The 21,615-nt window shown below is 41.8% G+C and overlaps 1 protein-coding gene across 15 annotated transcripts in view; it reads left to right on the forward strand.

Annotated features, from left to right (window-relative positions):
• Positions 1-8,474: 8,474 nt before the first annotated feature.
• Positions 8,475-21,615, forward strand: part of LOC109870709 (mitogen-activated protein kinase kinase kinase kinase 4-like) — a 91,174-nt gene continuing 78,033 nt past the window's right edge. For 4 of the 15 annotated variants that reach the window (XM_020461318.2, XM_031805432.1, XM_031805433.1 and 1 more), the window contains exons 1-2: positions 8,493-8,897; positions 9,201-9,266. In XM_020461318.2, the coding sequence (XP_020316907.1) occupies positions 8,841-8,897; positions 9,201-9,266 (123 nt within the window). In that variant the 5' untranslated portion in view covers positions 8,493-8,840. Of the gene's footprint in view, positions 8,898-9,200; positions 9,267-21,615 lie in introns of all 15 variants that reach the window. The other 11 variants (XM_020461320.2, XM_031805435.1, XM_031805434.1 and 8 more) reach the window with 6 other exon arrangements.

Here is a 21,615-nt window from a genome sequence, read left to right on the forward strand (position 1 = left end):
AGTTACGTTTTTTAAAAGGCAGTAAATGAGGCTGAATGAACTGTTTCGATGCCAGACAAGGCTCCGCTGATAGCCAGGTGTAGCAGTGGTAAGGTGTTGGGACTGCTGTTGGGACTCTGCTATTGGGACAGCTGTATGTAGGCCCTAACAGTTTGTGGGCGCCGTTTGTCACCGTTATAGTGCAATTAATTTAGTGTTGTGGCTTTGCTGGCATGCATCCCACATTATTGTTTTTTTGCTCCACCAAGATTTACATGCTAAAATCGCCACTGATAAGTCCATACAAATCTCAGCCCTTGGTTAGAAAATACATAATAAAATCTATAGATTGACCTCCAATTATGCTTGCCCAATGATGTACAGTGGCTTGCGAAAGTATTCACCCCCCTTGGCATTGACCCCCCTTGGAATCTAGCCACTGGGATTTTTGCTCATTCTTCAAGGCAAAACTGCTCCAGCTCCTTCAAGTTGGATGGGTTCCGCTGGTGTACAGCATGTCATACCACAGATTCTCAATTGTATTGAAGACATTTAAATGTTTCCCCTTAAACAACTCGAGTGTTGCTTTCAGCAGTATGCTTAGGGTCATTGTCCTGCTGGTAGGTGAACCTCTGTCCCAGTCTCAAATCTCTGGAAGACAAACAGGTTTCCCTCAAGAACCTCCCTGTATTTAGCGCCATTCATCATTCCTTCAATTCTGACCAGTTACCCAGTCCCTGCCGATGAAAAACATTCCCACACCATGATGCTGGGGATGGTTTTCTTGAGGTGATGAGAGGTGTTGGGTTTCCGCCAGACATAGCGTTTTCCTTGATGGCCAAAAAGCTCAATTTTAGTCTCATCTGACCACCTTCTTCCATATGTTTGAGGAGTCTCCTACATGCCTTTTGGCGAACACCAAACGTGTTTGGTTATTTTTTTCTTTAAGCAATGGCTTTTTTCTGTCCACTCTTCCATAAATCCCAGCTTTGTGGAGTGTATGGCTTAAATTGGTCCTATGGACAGATACTCCAATCGCCGCTGTGGAGCTTTTGCAGCTCTTTCAGGGTTATCTTTGGTCTCTTTGTTGCCTCTCGGATGAATTCCCTCCTTGCCTGGTCCGTGGGTTTTGGTGGGCGGCCCTCTCTTGGCAGGTTTGTTGTGGTGCCATATTCCTTCCATTTTTAAATAATGGATTTAATGGTGCTCTGTGGGATGTTCAAAGTTTTGTATATTTTTTTTATAACCCAACCCTGATCTGTACTTCTCCACAACTTTTTCCCTGACCTGTTTGGAGAGCTCCTTGGTCTTCATGGTGCCGCTTGCTTGGTGGTGCCCCTTGCTTAGTGGTGTTGCAGACCCTGGGACCTTTCAGAACAGGTGTATATATATACTGAGATCACGTGACACTTAAATAAAGTCCACCTGTGTGCAATCTAACTAATTATGTGACTTCTGAAGGTAATTGGTTGCACCAGATCTTATTTGGGGCTTCATAACAAAGGGAGTGAATACATGTGCACGCACCACTTTTCCATTTTCTTTTTTTTAAACAAGTTATTTTTTAAATTTCTCCACCAATTTTGACTACTTTGTGTATGTCCAATACATGAAATTCTAATAAAAATCTATTTAAATTACAGGTTGTAATGCAACAAAATAGGGAAAACGCCAAGGGGGATGGAAACTTTTGCAAGGCATTGTATTAGGCCTAGGGGGGTTTTCTGCTCAGGTAAAAGGGTCAGGAAAACTCCTGAGGCGGCTCCCGAGTGGTGCAGCGGTCTAAGGCACTGCATATCAGTGCAAGAGGCGTCACTACAGACCTGGTTTGATTCCAGGCTGTATCACCTTGATTGAGAATCCCATTGGGCATCGCCCGGGTTAGGGATTGGTCGGGGTAGGCCGTCATTGTAATTAAGAATTTGTTCTTAGCTGACTTACCTAGTTAAATAAAAATAATAATAAAAAAATGTCTTCCTACCCGGTGCGTGCAGTCGGCCCAGACTGCCACTAGACCCATTGTGACAGCAACTCCACCAGCTGCAGTATACCCAGCATGCACTGTGGTCAGCACCACAACCTGACAGTCACAGTCCAGGTGTTCGTAATGTTTTGTACACAGTGTATAGTTAGTCTGCAATGTGGCTGTTGCTGGGCAGTGACGTTGAGTACTTAGGTGTTGGTAGCCTGCAGTAATGTTATTTGACCACCGGGGGGTAGTGGAGAGTTACAGTAGATGAGTTACTCAGTGGGGTGATTTTTGGGGCACTGAGTTCACAGACACTCAGACAGACAGCTCATGTCCTCCCTTTGTGACAACAACAGACAGAACACACCCCAGTCTGCCTTTGATGGTCACCTAGATGCTGACCATCATATGTCAATATAAGGCCTTGATCCATGAGGTGAATATGTTGATTCAGAACCATAATCTATTTTACAATAGATTGATCAAAGTAATTCAATATTTTTCCTAATTTCATGTGCTGTGTGTTTGTCTGTGCCTACATCAATCAGCTTGAGAATGTATAGCCTACAGCTATCTGCGTGTATGGTTTATCTGTACATGTTTATACATGGTTTAAGGTATATCTGACAGAAGGAACAGGTTTAAGGATGTCTCTGTAGAGTCATTTTTGTAGTGTAATGTTGTAGAGTTGTTTTTGTTATGGTAGGTGACTTAACTAAGTCATCATCCAGCTGGAACTCCAGGTCTTTGCTGATCCTGTCGCAGCCTTTACGAGTTTGCAAAACACACTCAAGCACTCAGGTGTGCGCACACACACTTGTGGTGCATGACAGTACAGAAGCCTGGAACTGTATCATCGTATCACATGATGCTTGAATCAACAGATCCTATGAGATATTATGTTTGTTGGCATCTCAATTCATTTAGATGATATTTTTGTAATAAACCTATCCCCTGCAGGTGCGTGAAATTGGCTGAGGCTTTTGAGTTACACACACACATCCCACACATTCTGTATATTCTCCCCTCCTGTATATTCTCCCCTCAAACACCATACACATCTTATCTGTAAATGTGAAACTAGTTGTGTAACTGGGTTGTACCGGAATTACAACGCAGACACGAGGAGTATTTGCATAGTTATTTGAGTATTGTCACAACATTGTTTTCTAGACCAGAGTAACTGAGGTACTGTCTACTCAGCAGGAGTAAAAGATGGGTTGCATTTGTTTAGAAGGGTGTCAAAAATGTTATCCTTGTCTCTAGTGTCTCTTGTCTCTGGGGTAAAGGGCCACGGAAAACTCTTCATATCGTTCACCTGCCCATAAAACCCCTCCCTCCCTCTTCCTCACCTCAGTGTAGACCATCTGTGAAAGTGTGTGATTGTGTCTGGAGTGTAGTGGTAGCTGGATGGGTCCTGAACAAACATTGTCTTTTTGCCCACACCTGCCGCTTATATATTGTATGCAAACGGTTTTGTGGCCGGAGGAGGAAGCAGTGTTTGTGCATGTGTGTACAAGCACAGTGTGACAGTTATCAGACACCACAGGTTGTAAAGGTGGTTAACTGTAATACTGAATAAACAGGAAGAATTGAATGGCTCTGCTTCGAGTGTCCTTTCATTTGCATTTCCAAGTCTTTACCTCCCTCTTCAATGTGTCTGCTCTTGTTTTCCACTTATGCGCTCCTGAGACAAACACGCATTCACTCACTCACTCACTCACTCACTCACTCACTCACTCACTCACTCACTCACTCACTCACTCACTCACTCACACAGCACCTCCTACTCACACACCCTGAGGTGAATATCTTCTGTTTACCCAACCAGCTCTAGTGTAGGGGGAGGTATGAGGTTGTTAGGAAAGACCATATTTAAATATTCTGTTTGGATGCTCAAATATTTAACTTTACTCTATTTTTATAGACTGCAATGGTTAAGGAGAGATTTTGTTTTGGGCATATTTGGATCTGCTTACATGAGAGAAATCACACAGACTGAGTTATGAGGAAATGTTTAGGAACCAAGGAACTGTTAACTTCCCATATTGCCAAATTAGATTCTGTGAGGGAATGCAATTTGGAAAGTGACATCATTGAACCCTGACCTGTTCACCGGACGTGCTACCTTGTCCCAGACCTGCTGTTTTCAACTCTCTAGAGACAGCAGGAGCGGTAGAGATACTCTTAATGATCGGCTATGAAAAGCCAACTGACATTTACTCCTGAGGTGCTGACCTGTTGCACCCTCGACAACTACTGTGATTATTATTACTTGACCATGCTGGTCATTTATGAACATTTGAACATCTTGGCCATGTTCTGTTATAATCTCCACCTGGCATAGCCAGAAGGGGACTGGCCACCCCTCATAGCCTGGTTCCTCTCTAGGTTTCTTCCTAGGTTTTGGCCTTTCTAGGGAGTTTTTCCAAGCTTCTACACCTGCTTCTACACCTGCATTGCTTGCTGTTTGGGGTTTTAGGCTGGGTTTCTGTACAGCACTTTGAGATATCAGCTGATGTAAGAATGGCTATATAAATACATTTGATTTGATTGTAATGTATAGGGTGTTGGCAATAAAGAAAGGTACATTACATACACTGAGTGTACAAAACATTAAGAACACCTGCTCTTTCCATGACACAGACCAAGTGAATCCAGGTAAATGCTATGATCCCTTATTGATGTCACCAGTTAAATCCACTTCAATCAGTGTAGATCAGGGTTAGGCAACCCTAGTCATGTTTTTTATTTAACCGACCTAGAAGACCAGGTGTGTTGAATTTAGGCAATCACTGAACTGATCAATTAGCTCAGTTGGTCAGGTGTGGTGCCTAGTTGGAACAAAATCCTGTAGTATCTGTGGCACTCCAGGAACAGGGTTGCCTACCGCTGGTGTAGATCAAGGGGAGGAGACAGGTTAAAGAAAGACTTTCAAGCCTTGAGACAACTGAGACATGGATTGTGGATGTGTGCCATTTACAGGGTGAATGTGCAAGAAAAAATATGTAAGTGCCTTTGAACGGGGTACGGTAGTAGGTGCCAGGCGCACTGGTTTGTGTCAAGAACTGCAACACTGCTGGGTTGTTCACACTCAACAGTTTCCTGTGTGTATCAAGAATGGCCCACCACCCAAAGGACATCCAGCCAACTTGACACAACTGTGGGAAGCGTTGGAGTCAACATGGGCCAGCATCCCCCGTGGAACGCTTTCGACACCTTGTAGAGGCCATGCCCAGACAAGTTTTTAGGCTGTTCTCAGGGCAAAAGGGTGTGCAACTCAATATTAGCAAGGTGTTTCTAATGTTTTGTGCACTCAGTGTATATGAGATAGAGTAACAACTGACTGCAATATGAGTGGTATTACAGTGCGGTGCAGATGCAGAATAAAATGCTCTTATGTTACAATAAGGCCCTTTTGACTGAGGTGAACTAATCATAAAAGCCATGTGATGCCAGAGAAATATAATTCACATTCAACAAAAGAGCAGGGATTGATGCTCTATAGAACATGGTGAAAAGTAAATGTTTTGAATAGAATTACTGTGAAAATATACAAAACTGATCAAAAGATTGGGGTCACTTAGAAATGTCCTTGTTTTTGAAAGAAAAACACATTTTTGTCCATTAAAATGACATCAAATTGATCATAAATACAGTGTAGACATTGGTAATGTTGTAAACGACTATTGTAGCTGTAAATGGCAGATTTTTTTATGGAATATCTACAAAGGCGTACAGTACAGAGGCCCATTATCAGCAACCATCACTCCTGTTTTCCAATGGCACGTTGTGTTAACTAATCCAAGTTTATAATTTTAAAAGGCTAATTGATCATTAGAAAACCCTTTAGCAATTATGTTAGCACAGCTGAAAACTGTTGTCCTGATTAAAGAAGTTGGAGCATCAGCATTTGTGGGTTCGATTACAGGCTCAAAATGGCAAGAAACAAATAACTTTCTTCTGAAACTCGTCAGTCTATTCTTGTTCTGAGAAATGAAGGCTATTACATGTGAGAAATTGCCAAGAAACTGAAGATCTCGTACAACGCTGTGTAATACTCCCTTCACAGAACAGCGCAAACAGTCTCTAACCAGAATAGAAAGAGTGGGAGGCCCAGGTGCACAACTGAGCAAGAGGACAAGTACATTAGCGTGTCTAGCTTGAGAAACAGACGCCTCACAGATAACTGGCAGCTTCATTAAATAGTACAAACTTTTGAATGGTAGTGTATATACTCAGAGACTTGTCCCGAAGCCACTCCTGCATTGTCTTGACTGTGTGCTTTGGGTTGTTGTCTTATTGGAAGGTGAACATTCACCCCAGTCTGAGGTCCTGAGTGCTCTGGAGCAGGTTTTAATCAAGGATCGCTCTGTACTTTACTGCATTCATCTTTTCCTTGATCCTGACTAGTCTCCCAGTCCCTGTCGCTGAAAAACATCCCAACAGCATGATTCTGCCACCATCTTGCTTAACAGTAGGGATGGTGCCAGATTTCCCCCAGACGTGATGCTTGGCATTCAGGCCAAAGAGTTCAATTTCAGTTTCATCAGACCAGAGAATCTTGTTTCTCATGGTTAGAGTCCTTTAGGTGCCTTTTAGCAAACTCATAGGGGGCTGTTATGTGTCTTTTACTGAGGAGTGGCTTCCGCCTGGCTACACTACCATAAATGCCTGATTGGTGGAGTGCTGCAGAGATGGTTGTCCTTCTGGAAGGTTCTCCTATCTCCACAGGGGAACTCTGGAGCTCTGTCAGAGTGACTATCGGGTTCTTGGTCTCCTCCCTGACCAAGGCCCTTCTCCCCCGTTTGCTGTTTCCAAACTACTTCAATTTAAGAATGCCACTGTGTTCTTGGGGACCTTAAATGCTGCAGAAATGTTTTGATACCCTTCCCCCAGATCTTTGCCTCGACACAATCCTGTCTCGGAGCTCTACGGACAATTCCTTTGACCTCATGGCTTGGTTTTTGCTCTGACATGCACTGTCAAATGTGGGACCTTATATAAACAGGTGTGTGCCTTTCCAAATCATGTCCAATCAATTGAATTTACCACAGAATGATCAATGGAAACAGGATGCACCTGAGCTCAATTTTTATTTTTAATAAATTTGCTAACATTTCTAAAAAACTGTTTTCACTTTGTCATTATGGGGTTTTGTGAGTAGATTGATGAAGATTTTAAAAAAAATCAATTTTAGAATAAGACTGTAACGTAACAAAATGTGGAAAAAGGGAAGGGCTCTGAATACTTTCCGAATGCATTGTACATACTTCCAACTGTCATATATTTCTTCTCACAGTCCAGGGCCTCAGCGGCCCGCTCAGACAATACCCAGCAGTCAGACGTAAGTACAGCAGTAAATAATGTACATGTCCTATTTCTGGCAGCTAGAAGAACTGTGACATTGCCACATTGTAAAGACAGCTGTGGCCGGGAGAAACAGGGAACCATTTTAACGATGGCAGCAAGATAAACACATTTACAAACTTTAGTACTGTGATGTTGATGGTGGGACAGCAAGACTAACCTAGTTCTTCAGCAGTAATGACTGCTGTTATATACAGGATAATGTGGGGCCTTCATGGGCCTGTCTTAGTTGAGTCATGGGGCATGGGTAGGGAACTGATCCCCACGAAGAGCACCTTGCTTTGGGACACAGCCTGGACAAACAGCCTGCTCACTGACATTTCAGCCATTGCGTATGACATGAAAAGAGTTTGCAAAAAAGTCTGCTGTTATTCAGTGGTGTAGGAAGCAATGGGATAGCACCCAACAATAATACCAGGGTTGACAGCAGTGGTGAAATATTTATCACTGCTTCCATTTCACATGCTCTTATTAACTCTTCATCTGATATAGAGAGCTGGAGGTTGGCGACATTCACCATGTTATTGTGATGCCTACAGCACAGGCCTCAGAGAAAGATGGAGGGTGTTTTCATAGATTTATAAAGAAGGTTTGTCCATGTTGGTTAAGTCAATGTTTTGAGAGGATGTATTGATTCAGTACGATCTGCCGTTTAGCTGATCTACCACTGTAAACATTGTCTGCACTAAGGCTACAAAACGTCCTTTTTATGAATTACAGGCTATTTGTCATTGTTAAAGACTAATGAGTTTACTGACCGAAAGCCTTATCTAACAAACTGACAGACAGCAGAAAGAAGAGAGAGAGAGAGAGCCCTTGCAAGCACATAAACACATTTTGGTTACACCTTACAGTAATATAATAAACAGTTTATTTATCCATCATAAACATGAATAAATCCAAAAGGTGACACTGATCTCTACTTCAATCCCTCTCCCACCCATTCAATTTGATTAACAGACCCAGGGTCAAATAAAGAGTGTGTACTTGCATGGATGTGGTTTTATGAAGACTACAGGAAAACAATACTCAAAAAGTCAATATTATAAGTTTAGCAGCAGGGCACATACATTCAGCATGTTTGGATTCATTTCTGATGGGGGAGCTCTTCACTATTATTCTCTCCATCCACTCCCCCCTGCACCTGCAGCGTTTTTCTCTCGGTCTATCTGTCTCTCAGACTGACTGATTCTGCTTCCCGTGTTGGTGAGGCTTTACAGTGGAGTGAGTGGGAGAGCGAGAACGAGAGATAAAGCTCTTAAATTGAATTGAGAGCGAGAGAGGGGCAGGGCGGAGAATTGAGAGGAGCAAGCTCACTGCCAACTGTGGTAGCGCAATATGGAGTAATCGCGGCCGTTCGACAACGACGGGAGTAGTTTACAAAGAAAACCCCGCTTTGGATCGACATTACATTAGCAAGGAATAAGATAACAATTTCAATTATGAGATTACGGCATTGCATATAGACAATTGACTTGAAGAGACTAAAATAGACGTTGCAATTTCTATGTATTATTGAAAAATGGCGAACGAGTCTCCAGCTAAAAGTCTAGTGGACATAGACCTTGCCTCTTTGCGGGTGAGTGCGATGCATGTTATGCGGATTTGTGTTATTTGCTGTTCAAATCCTTGTATTGTAATTTTATTGACGCCACCATGGGATAAACCCTGGTAAAATGTGTCACATAGTATGTGTTGTTCTAATTGTGTATACCGTTAGATGGCTGAGTTCCTATCATTCTTTTGTTTGCAATGCTCTGGGATGTAAGGCAATTCGGTCGCAACCACCTGATTTAACGGGTTGTAACGTGGCCCATACTAAACCATCCCTCTCTCACAGTTATTTGGTAAATGTTAACCATTTGATCATTTAATTTTATAGGACCCAGCTGGTATTTTCGAACTGGTGGAAGTGGTCGGCAATGGTACCTATGGACAAGTATACAAGGTTTGTTTGGATTTTCATATTCCATATAGGCTATTTACTCAAAATAGGCGGAAACTAGGCTCAAACATGTATTTTTCTCCCTGCTCAAGAGAAACTGCAAGAAAAACTGTTCCTTTTATTTTCTTTACCATTTTTTCGTGTTTAATTGTGTTAGGATTTACCAACTGTTCGTTTATTTATCCGTCAACAACATGTAAGCCAAACCAGACCCTCATTTTCCTGCCAATGCTTAGGCTATCATACGTGCCTGACAAACTTCTCCCGTTGCGCTACTGGGTGTGCACGGTTGCGCATTCTAGTTAGGCGTACTGTATACTCAGATCCGATGCCGTGATAGGCAAATTGACATGCCACTGTAATAACTAACAGCCGACTAGCTCAGCATGGGATTCGATGTGTAGGAGATTGCGCCTACAGTATCCAGCTACCGTCACCCCTTCCCATGTCACTGGAGAGTGGTAAGAGCAGCCTACCTACATCACATCCTGTTGTTTTGAAGCTGCTGTTACCTTGTAGAAAGAGAGAATATGTCCAGACTTGTTCAGAATAGACGACTTGCATCACCCTGTTGTCGCCTGATTATATTGGTCACATGGATTCCAATAGAAGACTATTAGACCTGGGTCAAATAAATTGGTTGAAAAATAGCCAATTTGATAATGATTTAGCTTGCCTGGTCCCATATGCAATGGGATAGTCTCAAAAGTGCCAACTCAAAGCCAAATAAATTGCACTATATAGATGATGTATTTGACATATGTAATTAATTACATAAACTTATTTGACATAAAACCATCTGTAAAACTAACATTTGGACAAATGAGTCGTCCGTGGGTGGAAACACCAACAAACATGGATTCACAGTGGATACCCTACTGTATACAATGATCGGGCTGACCAGGACTGGATCAGTACAGATCACACAGGGGCCTAGTGATGAACTGAGTCAGTCGATATCCAGTGATACAGTGATCAAAGCTGACCTCCATCAGCTTTACATAGCTGTTCAGTAGGGTATGATAGAAACATGTAATAATCAGAGGACATGTCAGAGGTCCAGAGTGGTGTGTATTCATTGATGCCAACGGAAGCCAGGTGTCCCAAAAATGTTTATCTTTCGTCTCTCAAAAATGTTCTAGAGGCTGAATGTATCTCACCGGAGAAAGCATCCCTCTGTCTCAATATGTTTTATTTTAACAGGTAAGTTGACTGAGAACACTCATTTACAGCAACAACCTGGGGAACAGTTACAGTGGTGAGGGATGAATGAGCCAATTGGAAGCTGGGGATGATTATGTTACCATGATGGAAGGTCAGATTGGGAATTTAGCCAGGACACCAGGGTTAACACCCCTACTCTTACATTAAATGCCATGGATCTTTAGCAACCACAGAGAGTCAGTCCACCATTTAACACCCCATCTGAAAGACAGCACCCTACACAGGGTAATAGGATTTATTTATTTTTTGACCAGAGGAAAGGGTGCCTCCTACTGGCCCTCCAACACCACTTCCAGCAGCACCTGGTCTCCCATCCAGGGACCAACCCTGCTTAGCTTCAGAAGCAAACCAGCAGTGGGATGCAGGGTGGTATGCTGCTGGCAAAGCTTATCTGTGTAGCGTATCTATCTGATGTCTGGTCAGAAAGAGTGTGCCATTGTTGCCGCCCATAGCATTGAATGCATGGGAAGCCAGCGAGCATTTGGCATCCCTTGATTCAAATAATAGCCAATTAGCGTTGAGCTAAACTGAGTGAGTTCAGCTGTGAATGGTTCTGGCGCACCCCAAAAAATGATCAAGGGAAACCATTTTGGCTTTTTTAATTTGTTTATTTAACTAGGCAAGTCAGTTAAGAACAAATTCTTATTTTTAATGACAGCCTAGGAACAGTGGGTTAACTGCCTGTTCAGGGGCAGAATGACAGATTTGTACTTTGTCAGCTCGGGGGTTTGAACTTGCTACCTTCCGGTTACTAGTTCAACACTCTGCCAATCGTAAGCCAAATGTCATTATTGACAGAAAACAAAAATGTATTTGTTGCATTTCATTGTTGTTGTCCTCTGGTGGCTAGCTGGCTAAAATCGTCTCTTTCCTAAATTAGCCATGGATGGAGATAGGGATTTGGACTTGTGGTTTTACTTAATTCTCCGTACTGGCTAATGATTATAATGGAGATTCTGGCTAATGATTATAATGGAGATTCTGATAAACCGTAAACTCATACATTGTCCCCCATCTCTGAGAGGATGGAAGATCAACATGTAGCTAAATATAGTATGCTAATGTTAGCTAGCTGGCCTGGCACATCGTTGCCCATGAAAGGAAGTTAGTCTAGTGAGCAAGTATTTTAGCCAGGTAGTCTAGGACAAAAAAATAAAAAATACGTGTAATGTATGACCGAGTGATAGACCGTTTAGGCAACATGAAAGAGGAGGATGGTATTGTTGACTCCCTCTACTTGTAGAGAAACGCCATGTTTTTTCTACTTACACACACACACAGAAATCAGTGCCATGGACAGCCACATCATATTTAGCTTACATTGATGGGACTAAATCGTTTTTGCTATCTTTTTTTTAGTTGTCATTGTATTAGACTAAGCATAGGTGATTTAGATGTTGAAATGGTGCTGGAATAGTGGAAGCAGCTCCCGTTTTCTTTGCGACTTGCGGTAACTCCATGGTTCTAAATCAATAGTTGATTAGTAGTCTGAAAATTTGTCAGAAACATTACTTTGCTTGACCATGCCTAGGGCATGTAACTGTTTGCTACATGCAATATGTTTTGTGGACTTCACCGGACAGATGTTGCTCTCCAGTTTTATGTTGAAAGAAATTTGTGGTTGAATTTATTCTGCTACTGTTTTCTTATTGTCTTGGCCTTTAGACCTATATTTCACGGTGTCAAGGCATATGAACTAACAGGTTATAGAGCAAACAAAGCAATTATCACAACACAGGTTGTAATATGCCTTTTCTTCTGCATTGGCTTCTCCGGTGATTTTACCCACACATTGCTAGATACAGGCCCTTCCTCTCTCCAGGAATCCACAGAATGTCAACATCAAGATCCAACCAAGAGTTTTCTGTAGTGTGTCATTATCTTGATTCTGTCTAAAACCATCCACTCTGCATTTGGGTGTGTGCTGACAGGTTGTCTTCCTTTTAGGGACTGTAGCAGATATTCTCTGTACATAAATCTAAAAACATATATTCTGTAGCAGCCATTTTCTCTTGAGAGCAGATGATACCCTTGGCTGAATCAACTTGTTTAATACGAAATCATTTCACCATGAGTAGCTAGCTACAATATCTTCTTAGATCTGGGGACTGGCACATAAACAATTTGCTGTATATAAATAACCGGGCGTAAAGAAATGTTACATAAAATCATATTGTTTAGGGACTGCCAACGTCATGAAGGCTGCCGGTGGATTAAGCCTACTCTGTCATTAAAATAGAGAGTTTCCCATATCCCACATTCATTTAGTGCCTCAGTCTTAGTGTGTTTGGGGTTTGCATATGTTTTGATCCACAGCTGTGTGTGTTTGTGTTAGGATCTGCATGTGTATATTCGATCTACAGCCCTTTTTGATTGGCCATCATATTCAGACGTGCCAATGGCAGCTGTGTGCCTTTTTTGTAGCTATGTGGACAGCAGCTGTTGTGGTGGAGAGAGATATTTCCCTAAGATTATACAGACCCACAAAGAAAACAAATCCAATTTTGATAAACTCCCATGTCTATTAGGTGAAATACCACAGTGTGCAATCAAAGCAGGAATATATGTGACCTTTTACCACAAGAAAAGGGCAACCAGTGAAGCACAAACACCATTGTAAATACAAACTACACTGAGTATGCAACACATTAAGAAAATGACAGACTGACCAGGTGAGTCCAGGTGAAAGCTATGATCCCATATTGATGTCACTTGTTAAATTCACTTCAGTGTAGATGAAGGGGAGGAGACAGGTTAAATACGTTTTTTAAAGTCTTGAGACAATTGAGACATGGATTGTGTATGTGTGCCATTCATAGGGTGAATGGGCAAGACAAAAGATTTAAGTGCCTTTGAAAGGGGTATGGAAGTAGGTGCCAGGCACACCAGTTTGTGTCAAGAACTGCAACGCTGATGGGTTTTTCATGCTGACTAGTTTCTTGTGTGTATCAACAATGGTCCACCACCCAAAGGACATCCAGCCAACTTGACACATAGAGAGAGAGAATCTCATAATCAAAGGTGTTTTTGTTTAGAGGGTAAGACCCAGCAGGAGTTGTAATGGGCTATTCTGCATGCATGTCTCACACCCTCTAGTCCTAAAAACATCCTACGCACACTGTCAGTCAATGAGTAAGTAGCATTTCCCCCATGGGGGTACATTTTTTAACCCAATTATAAACCCTCGTAATAACTGTCTAGTCCATTCTACAACTGGTCAACGGTTCAGTTAATTCTAGTTAGTCTGACATGGTTATTTTCAAGGAACTTGATATTGTTTGCTTGGTCATCAGCTTTGCTGTAGAGAGCTGGTGGATGTTAGTTAGTCAGACGTGAGGAAGTAGCAAAATGGCAGAAGTCATCATGTAATGACGAGAAGTTGGTGGCTTGAGCGGTGTACTGTGTATACCGGGGTATTTGGAAAAAGCCACGGGATGGTTATTCAATACCGTTGAAATGATTTCTTGGAAGTTTTTCAATACATTTCAATACATCTTTTTTTTCCCAACTTGTGCAATGGATATAGGAGATAAAGTAGATTGCGTTCTCATTTCACCTGTCACATTATTTTACATTATGAAGCTTACGTAGTTACCCAGAACAGTTGAGCCAGTCAGGTGTTTGTAAATAGCACAACGGGAGAAATCGGGAGCAAGTGAGTCCAGCTCTGTATTGACAGGGTTGCGTTTTATATTGAAAGTCAAGTGTTTTTTTGCTTCTATAGAGTGATTAGGGATGTGCAACTATAGTTTTCCTTAACAGAAAATACATTAGTGCAACACATTCAGAAAATGTATTAATTTTCATCAGATGACAACAGAAGTGTAACGCTATTTGACTGCCAGCCACACAAGTAAATGAGCGTACAATGAAAAAGCAAGGTCTTTTTTGCGAAACGATGCATTGCCGTCATATTTCTAATGTTTAGGCCTGTCATATAAAGAATGTAGCCAGGTATGTTTCCTAATGTTTTGCTTAAAGTTAATCTGGCATTTTACTAGAGAAAAATGGTCTGGCTTCACTGAGAGGAGAAAAGTAGCTACACATCAGTCAGAGTGCTGTCAGCTGATAGAATGCCGTTTGTGGATTCTCATCTGAGTTTAGAAGTGCAACTGAAGCACAACATTTGTCTGATGCTGAGAAGAAATTACAATAAGAAGCATTTTAGATCTGCGTTTATAAAATGCAGCAAGATATTTCTCGGCTGTCTGTTCCTCCCTCTTCTCCGAGCAGAGCATGTCCAAACTCACCAAACTCTTCGTTTAGCTCCTCCCTATAAATGCCTAACTTTATGAGCTGGATTGCCTGTCTTTGCAATTAGTTTATTTTCATTTGTGCTTATTTAGAATATTTAGCTAGCAGCCTCCATGGAAATGTTCTATTACTTGTGCTAATTTTGTTAGCATTCTGGTAATCGATGCCCAATGGGATTTTTTGCATTTTGGCTCCCCCTTGTGTACCAAGCTGATAATACAGTAAATCCCGGGGTGACAGAAAATGACGATATGAAAATCTGGATACCGCCAAACCCCACACTGTTTAATGCAATGTCAATCTGAAGTTCCATTTTGGACAGGGAAAGATGTCGAATGAGTCTGATTGCTTATTTGAGCTGGCTCAAACGCATTAAGAAGCAAAGAAATTCCACAAATTAACTTTTAACAAGGCACACCTGTTTAATTGAAATGCACTCCACCACCTCCTTCTCCATCTGCCCTAGGTCTACAAGAGATGAGAGAGGACAATGATGAGAGAGCGAGTGAGGAACAGGGTTATGGTCCATTGTGGGAGGTGTGATGCGTTGCAGTGTCCATGTAGTTTGTAGTGGGCACCTACACTTACTTATAGCAGCTTAAACATACTAGAAGCCTGGCAAGAAGTAATGCCTGATTTTTCACCTGACTTTCATTTCCACTCTCTGCTGATTCAAACCATCATCCCTGCTGGTGGAAAGTGTAAATTTAACACTGGATTGCTCCTTCTCACAGTAATGTCAGGCACACCAGTCCATGGCATTAGCTACCACCTAATTAAAACATTGTTTGTGGTTAACACCTAGTTTCCCCTCATTACCTGCCCCAGGTGTAGGTCCTTCATAAACATACCGACATTCTACCCAGATGAAGTCACTGCTACTGCATACTGAAATGCTGGCTCGACTCTCCCTAACGAGTTTAATAGAGAGACTGCAGTTGTCCTTTCCTTCCCAGAGCCCGGCCACCCAAGCACAGGGGCTCTGCCTAATGCTTAGCCCCCTGGCAGCTTGCTATGAAAGGTGGGAAAAGCTGAAAACATACAGCGATCCACCTCTCTCCTCTGCCTCTCAGCCACGCATAGACATGTCTAATTGGCAGCTTATGGCCATGATGTGACTGGGTGGCAACTTTACCCCCTCATTTAGATCTTGTCCATTTACCTCCTCCCCCCTTTTAACTTGTCCCCCTGATTATTAAGCTAGCGTTGGTTCTTCCAGCTAGCCCCCAGTACACCATGCCCACCCACTCCCCTCCCCCACATGATAGGAAAATTAAGACGCAGTGAAGGGAGTTGAGACCTGATCAATAAGGGCTAAGCGTTGTTCTTCGCTTGCGTTCCTCCAACAAAATACAATCATCACAAGCACCAGCTGCTTGTTTGTCCTGATCGCCTTCAGACTCATCAATTTCCAAACCATAAGCATCTTTATGTCCCCTGTGAAGAGACGGATTGTTATACAATGCACTCAGTATGTGTTCATGCTCTGTTATAGGGCGGCCCAATGACTAATAAATTCAGACAATGGGGTACATAGACAGCCATTCTAGCTCCCAGAGACTGACAGCACTGATCTTTTTGAGTGCTTTTCTGTGAAAACACTATTTCCTCTGTGTGGGTTTGACAGCTCACTGGATACTTTCTTCACAGATACAACTTTGAAGTCCACAATGCTATTTTGCAAGGCTTGCTTTGTTTCATTGGGTCTGAAGAAGACATTACAGTATTATGTCTATGTAGTGTGTAGAGAAGAAGTGTGCTCTGCTGGCTTTTAGGTCTTTCAAAATGAGGCTGCAGCTCTACCCTTAAAGAGGGTTAGCTAGACATGCAGGAGTCTTTTCCGAGTTATTCTATCTAAACCAAGAAGGAGACCAGTAGATGGCTGTGAGTCATAGGTCTACACAGGAATGCACACACGTCCAATGGCACACATGTCATGTCACTGTCAGTTCATCAGTCACGCGTGTTCGATGTGTCCTGTGGTGTGGGGTAGTAGGTTTAGCTTAGTCAGATGGCGCTCTCCTTCTTCCCCTCTCTCTCTCTCTTTCTTCCTCTTTCTTGCTCTCTCGCTCGCCTGGCTGTATTGATTCTAAAAAGAGTTGTCTGTTAGACACAGAGAGCCTGGTGCTAACTAGCCTCACAGACAACAGCTCCTTAATTCTGCTATCTATTTCTGACCTCCTTCTGACTGATAAGGCCTAGAGAAGGCCTCTCTGTTCCACATCAAAATGTCCGCCGTGGCCGGCCAGCTGCCATCAGCTCCGTGTGTACCGGACAGACAGAAGAGCAACTGTGAGCAGGCGGGCTCAGGAGAAACCCCACAATGCTACACTCTGCCAGAGGGGTTCAGACACAAGAAGATAGTATGACTGTCTTATGTATTCTGTCTATTAGTGTAGTCAATCAAGCAAGGTCCGATGAATGGTGGTACTAGCAGTTTAGGATGAGAGACATTGTCTTGTGGCTTCTGACTGCAAGACATTCACTAGCTCTTAGGTATATATCTTCAGGTTCTGTGTCTTGAAAGGTCTAACTCGGTGTGTTGTGTTTGTTCTTAATGACAGTTGTGGCTTGTCTGAGCCTTTAGGGTTTAGCATACTACTGTATGGGAGGCCATCTGGACTGGGTATAGGGGATATAAGGATGGGGGGAGGCAGGCTGAGGCACTCTGTCTGATCTGTGTGGGCACAAGGTTTTAGGTAGAGATTGGGGAATGTAGCATAAAAAGAAGACAAAATACAGCAGGTGTCCATTGGAATAGGTTATACCACTCTCAGTAGTGAGACTGTTGGTATATCTGGCTGTATTCACTTTAGTTTAGGGGTATCAAACATATGTCCTGCAGGCCAGTGGTTTGAGTAAATAAAGAACTCTATACTTTAAAATGACTAAAACCAAATTCAAACTGTGTAAAAATGATAATACACCTGCAGCCATTCAGTTTATGTCCAGCTCGCTAATAATCACCTAAATGACATCTGGAGAGTCAGGTAACATCAGAAAAAAGGACTATCTTTTGCAAATTCTGATGGCGAGGAAGTTTCGGTGTGGCCTTCCGGCCCTCATTGAAGACCGGATGCGGCTCCTGAGACAAAATGTGTTTGACATCCCTGCTGTAATGTTGTACCTCACTCTTTGTTTTAATGGCTTTTTGTATTGTATTGCATAAAAGTATTGTCTTCCATTTCGGTTTAACCTTAAATATATCTATCAGTGTGTTTATTTATACAAAGTTTAATTTGTCTTATTTTGTAGTTTTCCTTCACTTAAACTCCCCCCACTTCCCACACACACTCACTTAACACACTATCATGCAATCTCCATATGTCCCTGATTCTTATCATGGCTGTTTTTCTTCATTGGGGGCTGCCTCTTTCCTTTCATCCCCTTCCCCTCCACTTTCAGGGCCAGGCAGCTGGTTAGACTGACTGACTGGCTGGTTGAACTGAATGACTGTGGGCCTCATTAAGGTTGTTTTAATCTGATTCACAACACTTGAGTGCTGCCCAAGTCACCTGACTAGAACACAGGTCACCTGACTAGAACCCAGGCCTGTAATTGGAGCAGAGCACCAAAGCACTTCCTCCTGTAGCTGGGCAGACTCTCTAAACTCCCGAGAGAATGTGTGCTTCAAACGCACATATGCACACAATGATACGTCCTCATAATCTATCTAACACATACATACTTCCACACACTGATGGAGATTCAGAGTTGAACCCAGACGTGCTACCTGTCACAGACCTGCTGTTTTCAACTCTCTAGAGACAGCAGGAGCAGTAGAGATACTCTGAATGATCGGCTATGAAAAGCCAACTGACATTTATTCCTGAGGTGCTGACCTGTTGCACCCTTGACAACCACTGTGATTATTATTATTATTATATGAACATTTGAACATCGTGGCCATGTTCTGTTATAATCTTCACCCGGCACAGCCAGAAGAAGACTGGCCACCCCTCATAGCCTGGTTCCTCTCTAGGTTTCTTCCTAGGTTCTGGCCTTTCTAGGGAGTTTTTCCTAGCCACCGTGCTTCTACACCTGCATTGCTTGCTGTTTGGGGTTTTAGGCTGGGTTTCTGTACAGCACTTTGAGATATCAGCTGATGTAAGAAGGGCTTTATAAATACATTTGAACACTGAAACTCTTTCGCATGCACTGACTGTACACATACACAGGCTTGTGTTGAGACACTGAATTTCACTTTCTCTCCCACGTATCACATTTTAATTATTTGAATACCCTGAGTAGCACACGCATACAGTACCAGTCAAAAGTTTGGACACACCTACTCATTCAAGGGTTTTTCTTTATTTCTACAATGTTCCATATTGTAGAATAATAGTGATGATATCAAAACTATTAAATGGCACATGGAATCATGTAGTAACCAAAAAAGTGGTAAACAAATCAAAATATATTTTATATTTGAGATTCTTTAAAGTAGCTACCCTTTGCCTTCATGACAGCTTTACACACTCTTGGCATTCTCTCAACCAGCTTCATGAGGAATGCTCTTCCAACAGTCTTGAAGGAGTTCCCACATATGCTGAGCACTTGTTGGCTGATTTTCCTTCACTCTTCAGTCAAACTCATCCCAAACCATCTCAATTGGGTTGAGGTCAGGTGATTGTGGAGGCCAGGTGATCTGATGCAGCACTCCATCACTCTCCATCTTGGTCAAATAGCCCTTACAGTGGTTCCTCCTTTAAAAGTTGTGAGCTTACGCCGCGGGATTTAGAGGTCATTTGTGGTTTAGTAAGGTACCCTGCGTCACCACTTCATTGCTCCACTGATTATGCTTTTGGGGCCTACTGTGTGTCTAACTGACAATGAATGGGCGACATACCCCTACATAGAAACTGATAATTGTGCACGACTTCAGTATTACTTACTAAAACTGTTACACTAAGGTTTCTATTATTTTATGTTGTTAGGATTATTTTGCTCTTACTGTATTCCACTCCCAACCAGTCACATTGTACAGCATACTTGTACGCCTGAGTCGGTCTAAGACACTGCATAGCAGTGCAAGCTGTGTTGCTACAGATGCTGTTTCAGTGTCCGTGCCGGCCTAGACTGGGAGACCCATGAGATGGCTGTAGGTTTTTCTCCATCTAAAAACAGAAATAAATAATTCTAAATAATAAACTGGCTTCTTTTTTTAAAACAAATTAGTAACAATGTCTCACACCATGTTCAAGAATGGCCCTTTTCTCACTCATTTTACGTTATTTGAAAACAAAATTATCTCAAATATTTAAGGGGCGTTAAACTAATAATAGCGCTGACTAGGGAAACATTCTCACTGTTCTGTTCTTAGTGCCAGTCTGCACGTTCAGACTAAAACAATGTAACTAATAATGGCATCTTTATGCATTCATTAATACAATAATGATACAAATACTGATGTTTATTTAGTTATGGATCCATAACGAATGACTATGGGAATAAATATCACTGAATTACAGAAATATCCCCCAATCCTCTATATGTAATTATTGGTGCAGAGTAATGTCATATTTTGTTATATACTGTAGGCCTACCGTAAGGGACACAAGTCTCACTAGTGTTGAGTAATGTGCTGTTAAAAGTGGTGTAGGTCTTATTTATTTATAGAGCACATTGAAGTTAGATGCAATAGAATTTTAGCACCGTTCCGCGCTGCTCTGAGACGAGCATGGGGACTGGTCTTGATACATCAATGATATTTTATTTTCACTGTATCCCCATTTGGGTATTGGTTAGACTAGATTAGAAAATGATGGTGTAGAAATGTAATGCTCTTATTGCAACCTTTATTTAACTAGGCAAGTCAGTTTAAGAACAAATTCTGATTTTCAAGGACAGCCTACTCCTTCCTCCTCTTCGGGGAATTGAACACTGGTCTCCCGCAGGACACTGTTTTCTTTAGCTAAATAGCCCAGTACTGTACTCCCGACCGTCACGTTGTACAACGCCATAGTTTCCGTTCCATCCTAATGGTAATCCAGAGGGTTTTTCATTTTCCTTGGACAAGAAACACCATAATACAATTCAAATTAATCACAAACTAAAATTACTAAAAGTAATTGGAAAGGTAGATACAAATTATTTGTGATATTGTGGTTACAATAAAGAATGTAAACAAGGTGCTGTGTTTTTATTTATGGTAGTGATGGACAGCTGGTGGCATTTTGAAAACATGTTGCCAGATTAGCAGGACAATAGACTCTTTATAGCCCTGCTACTGTAGGTGTGAACATCCCCCTACCTGCAATGTATTAGATGCTTAAGTACTCTGAAGTGTTACATTTCCAACTCAAAACAGCAGTACATTATTTCTTCATCAACATCTTAATGCTTTTGTTAATAATATAGTGATAAAAATAGTCTTTCAAACTGCTGATGTTTATTTAGTTATGGATCCATAATGAATTACTATGGGAATAAATATCAGTGAATTACAGAAATATTGGAACAAAGTTGTCTAATGAAGGTAAACAAATTGTTGCTTACTGGAAAATACTCTTTCACGGTCACGTTGTACAGCACCATTATGGATATTAGCAGAGCTATTTTTTGGCCTTTACGGGAGGCGCACAATTGGCCCAGCGTTTCTCTCTAAAATCAGAAAGAAATGTTTTTGCCTTTACAAATATTATTTTGGCCTTTATTCAGATTGCAATAACCTCCAAAATATCATTATATATTATCTTGTTGATGACAGTCATATAGCCGGCACCTACATAAAGCTGAGTGACTCACTCATTCATGGCTTTGGATCAAAATAAATACGTACCAACATTCTTTCTGATAGTCTTTAATAAATAAATGTCTTAGTTATCCTGACCTGGACACCATATACAGTATTATAATAGTCCATTATGGGCTA

Source organism: Oncorhynchus kisutch, linkage group LG26 (genome assembly GCF_002021735.2).
Source record: "Oncorhynchus kisutch isolate 150728-3 linkage group LG26, Okis_V2, whole genome shotgun sequence".
Classification (NCBI taxonomy): domain Eukaryota; kingdom Metazoa; phylum Chordata; class Actinopteri; order Salmoniformes; family Salmonidae; genus Oncorhynchus; species Oncorhynchus kisutch.